The sequence below is a fragment of the Bombus vancouverensis genome, chromosome 2 (genome assembly GCF_051014615.1).
Source record: "Bombus vancouverensis nearcticus chromosome 2, iyBomVanc1_principal, whole genome shotgun sequence".
In the NCBI taxonomy this organism is placed as follows: domain Eukaryota; kingdom Metazoa; phylum Arthropoda; class Insecta; order Hymenoptera; family Apidae; genus Bombus; species Bombus vancouverensis.
Genome location: NC_134912.1, coordinates 18135589 through 18147488, shown reverse-complemented (window position 1 = coordinate 18147488; position 11900 = coordinate 18135589). Strand labels below are relative to the sequence as shown.

Sequence of the window (11900 nt, the reverse complement as noted above, 5' to 3'; positions counted from 1 at the left end):
TGACTTTTTATGACGAAATAAATTACCGTTTGATACATATGTATATTTCTAAATAACCACGTGCGCGTTTATTGGTTAGGTATAATTGGTTAACTGGTAGGCTAGCAGCTGTATAGTGGGTATAAATGTGGGTAAAGATATGCACAAGTTAAATAAAATACTGTATTGTAACAAATTCTTGTGAATTGAAGATATTTAAATAAAATACATTAAAATTTTTATGGAGATATATATATTTACGTAATATGTAAATAAGTCTAAATATATAAAAATAAAAAATTACAATAAAATGGATCTGCATGAACGCTATATGCATACTTCAACAATAGATTTTTCAATCTTGGAATTATTAGACATTGCATTCAAAGATGACCCATTTTTATTGCTACATCGTTTAAACAAATATTACAATGCCGAAATACTAAAAGACAATTTATATGCAAAGCAATTACATACATTTCGAATGATATTATGTTATGAATATCAACTTATATTTGATACAAAAAAGAAACATTCTAAAGCAGTGTCAAATGATTTATGTTTTAAAATTATAGAAACTACTTTATTGGAGAAAAAAAAATTACAAAATTTTATCGAATATCCAATTTTATACGATATTATAATTTTACGATTAACGCTTCACTGTGATGTACAGTGTATTGAACAACACTTGATAAATTTTCAGAAATCGAATGCTGATACCTTGAATAGTAATGAAAGTAAAATTTTGTATATGAAAATACTAGAATGCTTTTTAGAATCGTTACAATTAAAGAAATTTCTATATAATGACTTGGAATCAAATCTACTGAAACGTTTTAATTCTTTGTACCTAAAAGATATAATATTATGGTTGCAAATGAAAGAAAATAAGGAATGGCAATTATTTGCTTCAATTTTCCCAAAATTAATAAATACCTTTGATTCTGAAAGTATTTTCCCAGCTGTATGGAATTGTATCTTAAATGAATTAGATGATTTGAAAGATTTATTAAGTGCACTCAGCATTTTAGTAGATATATATTTCTCATTAAATTTAAAAGATAAGAGTCTTATACATCATGATCTATATTGTACAAAACAACTATGGTTATTAATAATGAAGAGCTTAAAGTCTCCTATACAGCAGTATCGTAAACAAGCGTTATTTATAATGAAACGAATAACTTGTTTTATGAGTACTATAGCTGAAAGTGATTTAAAATCGATAGAGTACACAATTACTCCTTTCCTATGCAATCAATCTATTAAAACAGAAATATCAATAAATGACATTAGACAAAATTATTTCTTGATATTAGAAGCATTGGAAGAAAAACAACATCATCTAATATTACCTGCATTAACTCATTTACCAATTTTGGTAAAAGGAAGTCAGGAGCATGCTGCATGTAACAACTGCTTTAGCAACATTTGGTTACAACTAAGTTTTGAAAGAATATTATTGCACGAAAATAATACTATAGTAAAACAGGGAATATTGTATGTTTGTAAATTACCTGCTCTTTTACATGATGATCAGTTTGTAAAATTATTTATACATGTTTTAAATAATACATTTTTATATGAATGTCAAACTTATCAACAAGAACCAGAAATATTAAACAATATTGTAACATTATTTATACATGTAAAAAAGGAACAAGTTGAATTTTTAAATAAAGTTCTTCAAATAATGAATGAAGAAACATGGGCTCCTATACCAATATTTTATATGATGAAAGTTTTAAGGACAGTTTCAAGTCAAGTATTAAATTATTGGGAAGATGATCAATTAAATATAATTAAATCTTTAATTCAGAAAAACCGAATGCATTCTCATATATTAAGAATTGCATTTCAGATTGAACTTCTAAAAACAATTCCTCTCTCTATAAAAAAAATTAATGATTTGAAAATTGTAATGGATATGTTGTTAGAATTTCCTTTAGAAGAAATTTTCATAAGAAATTCATTTTTATGGAATATTATAATAGCATGGTTGAGAGAAGTATTAGTAAAAGTAGATGCAATAAATTTTATTAAATTTATTTGTAAGGAACATCCATGTCAAAATTTGCATGTAAAATTCAATCCTGCAAAATTTGCTCTTATTGTTATAATGTTTCATGATGCAGGTCTAATATTACAACAGAAATCATGTCCTGTAGAAGGAGTACTCAATAATTGGCTATCATCACTGAAAGGGATAGCTACAAGACCTTATGCAGATACTGCACATATTTTTTATATGATAGAATTTATGTCATATTTACTTAATTTAAGTGACGTAGATACACAGGAGAGCATTATACAACTGTTCACTTTATATATTAATGATGCATTAAAATTTTTACTTAAAAGCAGCAAAAGCATACCATACAAGTTTAATTATGAAGAATTAAACAGATATCTCACTGCAATTACTTCAACTCTTAACAATGGAAACTTGCTTTTAACAAAACAGGAAATTTTACATTATGTTGAGAAGTTCAAAAATGATAGTATAACTATTATTCAAAATATAAAACAATATACAAACATGCATTACATATATGCTTTATATATCTTACATTATACTCAAAATGTCTTATGTACAAACCACACTTCATTTTATTTACAACCATTATTAAATATCCATGATATTCACATACCTAGTAATGATGAATCTGAAATAGAACTGAAAGGGAAGATAGCATCAGATTGTTATGTATTACTTGCTAGACTTGTAAATCAATTTTTAACGAAAGTAGAAATAAAATTATGGCCTCAAAACATTGACTGGATTAAAAGTATTTCCTATTTATATGAAATGGGAGGAAATGAAATTATTCCAGAAGTAGCACTGATATTAAAAACAATGGTTAATAAGGGAGCAATAGGGGATCTAGAAAATAAATTAAACTTGATATCTATTTTCACTACATGTTGGAAAACCACTTTGTTGAGTACAAAGAACAAGATTTATTTTCTAGCAATAAAAAATCTTATAGGAGTTGTTATAAACAATAATTTTTTGGTATTACCCAATATTAATGATTTTGTAGACAATGTAAGATAGTAATATATTTTTCAAGAAATGAATCTCTTCTTGTATATTAAAATTATTTTTAATTTTTAGTTTCTTAATCAACTACTGGAAGAAAGTAATAATGTGCCAAAACTGAAAAAATTTTTATTAGATGAAATGAAATTTTTAAACACGTGCTGTTTAAAAAATCTACAAGATGCACTATTAGCATGTCTCCTTCATGGACATGTACTTCGAAAAGATAAACAAATAGAAAATCAAGTCTATTTATATATTACAAAAAATTATCATAGCTATTACCCACAACATATACAAATAATGTAGGTACTTTTATATTCTTTAATATTATATTATATATTCATTTTTTATTAATATTTTAACTTCATTAATAGAGATCATAATAATGATGCTAATGTTAGAGCAGCTTCTGTCATTCTGCTACATCAGATAATTAATGAAGATAGAGAATTTGGATCAACATTTCTCCCAAGTATTTTGCAGAGATTGGAAAAATACAAAAATAAACGATATTTCAATCATTCTTACATACATAAAATAAAGCATCGAATTATGCAAACTTTATTAATAATACAGCCAATTTTAACTAAGGTAACAAAATATTGTATGTAAATTACGTATCATTTTATTTTAAATTGTAGTAATAAATATAGTAGGAAAAACATTTAATTCATCTACAGGATAATACTGTAATACTGCAAGAATTTCTTTGTAATTTAATACTTCTGGAAAGTAATCAACATAGTGTTCGAATAATGCAAGAATGGATATTAATAAAAATTTTTGTGGAAAATATAGAATTTCATGATAAAATCTGGGAATTTTTTGAGAAGGTATTTAAATAAGTTTTGTGTTTCTCTTGTGAAATTGTTTTTTATTAATATAAGAAGTCCCTAACTAATATAATATGTGTAGGGTATTAAAACACGTCCAGGATGTGTTAGTTCCATAATGTGTATCATTTATCATGTTTCCAAACTTCTACCCAAAGATTCCCAAAGCAATTTTATTTTAACGGCACTCAATTATATTACCCGTTGCTGTTTAGGACAACAATATAGTATGCGTCTTTACGCTCAGGTAAATTGTATTATGTTAAGTTATAAACTAATAAAAAATTATAATCATATTAATATTTTGTTCACAATAGATTATCTTTGTAAAATTATACAAAATATTGGAAGAAATGAATTTTGATCATGCAACATTACAATATAGAGGATTATACAATGCCGCAATTGCAACTTTGAATGATGGATTAGCAAGAAATTCAAACAAAATTCAGGATGATTTTTATCTTTCTATTTTTCATCCTATACTGAACTACACCTTACAAGTAATATTAAAATTACTATTTAAAATTATTAAATAAATAAATAAAAATAAAAATATATTTAAATAATGTTTTCTTTCTATTTATAGACAATTTATTATGAATTACCTCGATTGACTGATATGGATGCAAGTGAATGGATAAATCCACATTTGTTCAAAAATTTGAATTTTGAAGAATTTAATGGTCATTCTCTTCAGCTATATAACAGAAATACATCATTATCAGATACTAAAACATCATCATTTTTAATCAAATCCTCAGGTATTTTATAAACTATTATGATTATACTAATTTCTAATAATATGCTTCATACATGTAAAGAATACTAAATTCCTAAAATTTAAAGAAAAAACAGGTGGTATAGAATCATTTGGAAAAAACGGTAATGTGGAATTTGAAGAATTGAATGATATTCAAAAAAAAATTAATCCTCTAATGTCTACCAATTTGTCACATAGTGATATTTTTCCAACAATCAGAGAATCCATTTCTCATAAGAGAATATCAGATGAAGATGGTCTTATAGTTGTAGCATGTCTTGTTAGTCGTACTCCAAACTTAGGAGGACTTGCTCGTACTTGTGAAATTTTTAATGTAAAAGAATTGGTTATTGCTAATATGAATCAAATTAAAGATAAGGAATTTCAGAATCTTAGTGTATCAGCTGAATATTGGATAACTATTACAGAGGTATATTTTATATGTACAACATTTTAATACATACAAAAAAGGTTTATTGTAACCAATTCATGACCATTGTAGACAAAACCATATGAACTATGCAAATACTTACTGAATAAAAAAGATATGGGATGGTCTTTGGTAGGAGTAGAACAAACAGCTAATAGTACAAATTTGTTAAGTATGAAATTTGAGAAAAAGACAATTCTTGTTTTAGGGTAAGTAATTATAAAGTAAATAAATTCATATGAATAATAATAAATGTCATTTATAGAAATGAAAAAGATGGGATTCCTGCCAATTTGATACCTTTGTTTGATACCTGCATAGAAATACCACAAGTTGGTGTAATACGATCATTAAATGTTCATGTTAGTGGAGCAATATGTATATGGCAGTATGCAAAACAACATATATTAATATGATCCTATTTTTGAGTATAATAAATAATTATATAGTATAATGTTTAATATTCCTTTTTTTTAAATAACACATCTTTTATGAAACTTAGCAATGAAATAAGAAAATATTTTAATTAAATAATATTAATGTTTATTTATAAAATTAAAATTGAATTTATATGTATGTATATATATATATATATATTTATTTGAATAACTATTACACAGAGATTATATCCCCATATGAATGTTAATACATTTTTATACGTTATATCCTATAAGATGTCGTTTTCCAATACATTCTCCTACGAAGAACCAACATAAAATTTCAATTCCAACTAATGTATTTAGCCAAGCTTCACGTACTGTGAGATCAAGATATCGTTTATTTTTAGCAGCACTGATTATATTGGAGATACCATTCCTTATGGCAGGAATGTCAGATATCTTTGGCGGAACTAATTCTACTTTTCCATAATATACAAGATTCCTAATAGCAGGCTTGGTTTTTGTTGATAACACTGCAATGAATACATGATTATAAGTAATAATTATAATACATTTTATTTATATTAATAAAAGATTATTAACGATTGACAGTAAAATCAACTGGAAATATATATATCTTACATAACCTTGAAAACATTAAGAAAAATATTTCTGACAAATTATGTGCCCATTAATGATTTATTTAAAATTATTCTGGGATTTCAATGACTGAAGTATGATCGTAATTTAAGATAATAAAACAATTAATTCTCTTTTATTTTACAACGAGAATATTTGAGTTATATAACAATCAATTTTTATCAGCAAGTTATAATTAACTTTACGAAATAAAATAATTATAATAATTAAGCATTAAATACGTACCTTTAGTTATTGCTATAGCCTCTCCAATAAGTTTCGACATTTTTAATCACCTTTCTTTAAGCAACTTTCTTTCGAGAGGAACCACAAGACCACAACCGTCTCACCCTATAATTCTGTACAACCCCCTTTGCAATTGATAATTCTGTCATCTAGCGGTAATTTTTGGAATTATAACTTAAAATTATGTACATATATAATAGAAGATAATAGATACATACACATACTAAATACTATACCATGGACTGCAGCCGAATACAATTATAAAATTACAAACGAAACGTAGAATTTTATCTTTATGTATCCTTTATCGTTATGCAGGTGAAAAAATGATTAGAACAATGATATTGAGCAAAAACTACTATGCTAATTTTTTCTACTTTTATTAAAATATTTTTATTATTGACATAAAATTTTTATTAATATTTTCATGTTCAAAATATTAAACGCTCACATTTAAAAGTACATTACATAGGAATGTTAGGAATCATATATGACTTATAGATCATTAGTTCATCTTTAATTTAGGATATACTAAAATTAGTTGTATGATATGTAATTCACAAACAGCAAGTTTATTAAACATTTTGTAAGTATACAAAACACTTACATACAGTATAATTTCTGTGAAAAAGCGGAGTATGCACATAAAGAATTTATATAACAAAATAAGTATCTATATATAATATTAAAAAAATGGTATTTTGAGAACTGAGTTTTAGACATTATGACTTATTTTATTTATATTTATTAATCCCAACATTTTACACGCAATTCAGGCTCTAGAATGCTCCAATTTGGTGAATGTTTTTCGTTTGATAACCAATTAAAGTCATCAACGCAATTCCAGTTATTTATTTTTGGATCAAGTCCAGCTAGATTAAAGTGATTTGCTTGATCTTCGTAAGACCAATTATAAGGTGCTACACGTATTTTTGTACAATCCTCTATAATTGATCTACTCGTAACATGTAAATAAATAGTACAATCTGTTGAAGAATGTAGTCGAAGTTGCTGACACGCAAACGCAAATACACATTCACTACAGTCGTGTGCAAATACAGATGATGTTACTGGTCCAACTAATACAGTACACTCTTTTAAATTTACCATGTGTAAGGTACTAGGTGTGCCATAAATTCGTACTGTACAGTGAATTAAATCGGAGAGTAGAATATCATTTTTATTCACATTTTCAGCATCCAAAATTAATTGTTCATTAACTTTTCCTAACAACATTACTGCACTGTCTCCATATTTACTTGATAATTTATGATTCTGTTTTGCAGAACCATTTACAATTCCTTCTGATATCTTCAAATCCTTTAAACCATCTGTCATATCGTGTGTCTTGTCAGATGTTTTCTTTACAACTCTTCGGTTCTTAAAACCAAATTTCTTTTTAGGTAATAATGTCACTTCTAATTCAGAAGCTTCATTTTCTAGTAATTGTAAATTTTCTTGTGCTCTTCTAATATCATAAACTTTTAAAAACATCTTTGATTGCGATAAGTAATTCTTAAGTGTCTGAATTTCTTTATTTATTTTATCAAATATCCCAGGAAGAGCTGGTGTGGGAGCACTGGGTGCATCATCTAACATTTCTTTAATTTTCTTACATGATGAATAAAATGTGTCCTTAAAATAACTACTTTGTTCAGATTCAACAGCCAATGATTGCCTTTCTTCTCTCCGTCTTTCAATAATGTTTTTCCTTTCACGATCTCTTTTACTAATACGATCTGGTAAACTACCTTCTATTAGCGTAGGAGAATCCATATTGCACTTTTAACGTTATTCCTTTTTAAATTATGTCTTTATTTCTAGATTATATCAACTTTGTATATTATATCCTTGCTGTTTTCAATAATAAATTTGTCTTTACCAATAGTATATTTTAGTAGGGCTATGAATTTTATATTTAGAGGCTTGTAGATAAAAACTGAAAATTACAAAAAAAAATATAAGTAATTAACTTACATTAATAAAGGAGCAATTATCATACGAAGACATTTATTAAATATTAAGTTAATAAAATAAATATAAATACAAATATATAAAAATTATTTACCAAATCTTGAAAGAATATATATTAGATTAAATGATAGAATTTATCTATATAATTCCTCTCAATATATTTTCTTTTTTAAAATAACATAAATTATATCTTTTTAAGAGTTGATAAAATAATAACCAATCATAAACAAACCTGTCAAATATACTCTACGTATGATGCTTATATCAGAGCATACAAATACCTTGTTTTTAGGAGTATCAATTTGTGAAGAATATCTTAAAACATCACTACCTATTAAGAATGGTGGAAGTTTTACAAACTCCGTAAAATTTAATTTTCATTTTGTTGCTGTTTCCACAATGCAAGATCCGACAATTTGGTACTTGTGTTACATACTTTGCTTTCAAGCAAGTAATAACCGTCTAGCAGCACTGGACAATGCTTAAATGCAAAATGTCTGCAATCTAATATTTATAACATTCATTTCAATAATTGTTTAGATGCACTTACAAAAATTTGATCAACTGTCTAATATAATACATTGTCTTTTTTCAATAGCACGAACGGAACTTCGATAAAATGTATTAAATCTAAATTATGATTGTAATGTTTTTCTTATGTTTTTCTTATATGATTTTCTTATGTTTCTTAACATTTTGATTGTTACACGTAATTATGTTAAACTATAACTGAATGAAAATAACCTAAAATATAAAAGAATCATACAGAGTAACGTATAGTTCATATATACCTTGGAATGTACTTAAAGAATACCACAATGTTACCGCTCCAAAGTAACATAGACTTTCAGACACAATAAATATTTTTAATAGAGAAAAAGTCCTTCGTGGCGGCTTGTAAAGCATACTAGCTAACAATACGATTTCCTAAAATGGAAATTATCAATACGGCAAAGGACGATAGATATATTTTTCGAGATATCGAAGGATTTCGATAGGGATAGTAAGTAAAGCAATCTTATTTTTACTCTCGTTATGCAACTCTCGAAAGAAGTTATACTGTTCGATATATTCTTTCGATATAAAGAGCGGAAAATTTAAAGTTACATGAAACATTTGTTATTTTAATAATATACTAAATTATTAATAATGACGAAATAAAAAACATATTAGTAATATTATCTACGATAAAAATTACGTTCTATATAATGTGATAGGTGTAAAACTATATATAAATTTTATCTAACATATTAAAGAATTTTATTATAATCAAATATACAGCAAGAGACATGTAAGATTGCAATCTAAAATATCTCCATTGTTTTTAGTGGTATGAAAAATATTTAAAGGAGGAAGTGTTTAATTTGAAGGGACAAATAATACAATAATCACTTTCCGGAATTATATGATATATAAATTCAATTATACTACCCTTAAACGGAAAATTTCTAATAAAATATATTTAGGACAGCGATTTTAAACTATACAATTGAAATTTTTATCTTATAGATACAATTTTAAGCAGTTATGTAATTTTTATAGAATAGTTGAATTTGTTTTAAAATATACAAATATCTTCGAAGATACAATTTTTATATTTACTTGCCCCTTCAGATCGAATATTAAATAAAATATCTTTAAGTCCTCCCTTAAAAATTTTTGTGCATTACCAAAAATAGTGTTCCTATGTTAAGTGACCCATCTTATTTATTGCATAACTAATAATAATATTATAACATTCTACTTATTTTTTTGTATCTGTTCATCTATCGGTTATGATATAAAATCGATTATAAATCTATTAACAGAAGATGATGTACAATATAAAAGCATTTTGTCAATTCTTATATTTTGAATTAAATAATTGTATAGGGAAGTTGTGGTAGTATGTAAAATTTTGTTCTGCCTTACTTAGGCCTTCTTTAAAAAATGTTTTGTTTTGATAGATTGTTACTATATAGGATGCAGCCAAATAACACGTACAAGTGGGCATGAGGTAATTTCTTGTGAAAAATAAGTTAAAAATATAGAATACAATTTTTTCGTCCGACTCTTAGTTTTCGCGAAAACTTAGTATGAAAATATGCCAAATATGTATATTTGAAATATACTTAAAATAATCAGCTGGAGGTAAATTTATATGTCAAAGTAAGTAAAAAAGTGCAATAAAATTTTTCTGTGTAAGACTTTATTTTCAAGAAGGTAGAGATTGAACATGTTGAGAAAAGGATCGATCTAATATCATATATTTTCAAATTTATTTTTCTCAGAAACAAAGTCTTGTGAAAAAGTTTCATTCTACATTTTCAAATTTTTTTCACGTATACTATTCTTCTGTCGATTACTTACTCCTGTCGAATTCAAAACTAGCCATGTTCAAGTATACTTGGTAAATTTTCAAATTTGATGTTCTTGAAAATGAAGCACTGTATGAAAAATTTTTATTCTATATTTTCTCCTTATTTTTCCATCAGGCATCACCTCATGCTCGCTTATATATGTTATTCGGTCGCATCCTATATATGGTATTTAAAAATTAAATATTGCATAAAAAACATACTACTATATATATATATATAAATATATAGTAATATGTTTTTTCACATTTCGCTATGAATATACAAATAAATTTGAAAATATTAATGCAGAATAATATATTATAATAAACTTTTTCCATAACATAACATTTCATGTATAAAATAGCGATATAATTTAATAGTATACACGTTAAGTTAGAAAGTGCAGAACATTGTACCTATGGAAACAGCCTAATATAAAGATTGTAGAAGAATATTTATTATACAGCTTTTCATACATAAGCATAGATAAAATATATATGTAAATGGGAAATGTGTATTTTAAAAAATCATTTAAGAGTGCATCTGCAAGTAGTGTTTGTCATATATATAGCAATAAAAAAATAATTATTAAGATAACTTTTCTCATAATTTGTACAGGAAATGATGTAATTTCTTTTTATTTAATTCTTTCTATATATCAAGTATTTAAAGTTAAGCACAAATTCTGTATCAAAATTTTGTTTAATTTTAGTATTATTAATGCAAAATTATGATATTAACCTATTATTAAATTTATTACGATTCGTTTTAACCTGTAATAATAGAGTAATATCTCACTAAAACAATTTGTTACACAATGTAGATTATATTTTAAAAGATTAAGAAGTACATATTCGTTTTTAAAAATTAGAAATGTCCATTATTCGAAAAATAGGAAATATTCGTTATTATACATACTATGCATAAACAAATTCTTATTCACACATCTATTTGACTCTTCATAGTTTATTTAAAATATTTTCGGATAAATTATAAGTAAAACAAGCAGTTAACTCACGCATTATTGGCCTCAAATCATACAATTAGTACCTAATATTACGCACTTTTAATATAACATATCTATACTAGACATTTTAAGAACAAACACACACTGCTACGATAACAAACGGCAGTTTTTTCCCATAAAACCATATATTTATCATTTTATGTACATATGAGATAAGAAATTAAAATCTAAATGTTTAAGAAATATAGTCAATAATAATAATAATAATAATAATAATAATAATAATGTACATAAACAAGAT

At 25.4% G+C, this 11900-nt stretch overlaps 3 protein-coding genes across 3 annotated transcripts; 1 reads left to right on the top strand and 2 right to left on the bottom strand.

Annotated features, from left to right (window-relative positions):
- The first annotated feature begins 289 nt into the window (after positions 1–289).
- Positions 290–5949, top strand: LOC117166732 (tRNA (guanosine(18)-2'-O)-methyltransferase TARBP1). Its single transcript, XM_033350969.2, has 10 exons — positions 290–3031; positions 3101–3330; positions 3403–3619; positions 3709–3861; positions 3944–4108; positions 4179–4364; positions 4451–4625; positions 4711–5054; positions 5127–5263; positions 5320–5949. Exons 1-10 carry the CDS (start codon positions 290–292, stop codon positions 5468–5470), a joined length of 4500 nt encoding a protein of 1499 aa, XP_033206860.1. The 3' UTR covers positions 5471–5949.
- On the bottom strand, positions 5621–6468 carry LOC117166738 (ATP synthase F(0) complex subunit g, mitochondrial). The gene is made up of 2 exons (XM_033350982.2): positions 6320–6468; positions 5621–5967 (listed from the first exon to the last, which is right to left on the bottom strand). The coding sequence occupies exons 1-2, from the start codon at positions 6357–6359 to the stop codon at positions 5708–5710; spliced, it is 300 nt and encodes a 99-aa protein (XP_033206873.1). The 5' UTR covers positions 6360–6468; the 3' UTR covers positions 5621–5707.
- Positions 6469–6856: 388 nt separating this feature from the next.
- TBCC (Tubulin-binding cofactor C) lies at positions 6857–9313 on the bottom strand. The gene is made up of 3 exons (XM_033350979.2): positions 9085–9313; positions 8526–8797; positions 6857–8258 (listed from the first exon to the last, which is right to left on the bottom strand). The coding sequence occupies exon 3, from the start codon at positions 8093–8095 to the stop codon at positions 7067–7069; it is 1029 nt and encodes a 342-aa protein (XP_033206870.1). The 5' UTR covers positions 8096–8258; positions 8526–8797; positions 9085–9313; the 3' UTR covers positions 6857–7066.
- Positions 9314–11900: the final 2587 nt, after the last annotated feature.

What these genes read in the sequence shown, in the direction of transcription:
- TBCC (XM_033350979.2), bottom strand. Translation starts at nt 8,095, where the DNA reads ATGGATTCTCCTACGCTAATAGAAGGTAGTTTACCAGATCGTATTAGT.
- LOC117166732 (XM_033350969.2), top strand. Translation starts at nt 290, where the DNA reads ATGGATCTGCATGAACGCTATATGCATACTTCAACAATAGATTTTTCA. An exon ending in TTAATGATTTTGTAGACAAT is followed by an intron (nt 3,032 to 3,100) that starts GTAAGATAGTAA and finishes TTTAATTTTTAG; the next exon opens with TTTCTTAATCAACTACTGGA. An exon ending in TCTGGGAATTTTTTGAGAAG is followed by an intron (nt 3,862 to 3,943) that starts GTATTTAAATAA and finishes TAATATGTGTAG; the next exon opens with GGTATTAAAACACGTCCAGG.
- LOC117166738 (XM_033350982.2), bottom strand. Translation starts at nt 6,359, where the DNA reads ATGTCGAAACTTATTGGAGAGGCTATAGCAATAACTAAAG. An exon ending in GGCTATAGCAATAACTAAAG is followed by an intron (nt 5,968 to 6,319) that starts GTACGTATTTAA and finishes TATTCATTGCAG; the next exon opens with TGTTATCAACAAAAACCAAG.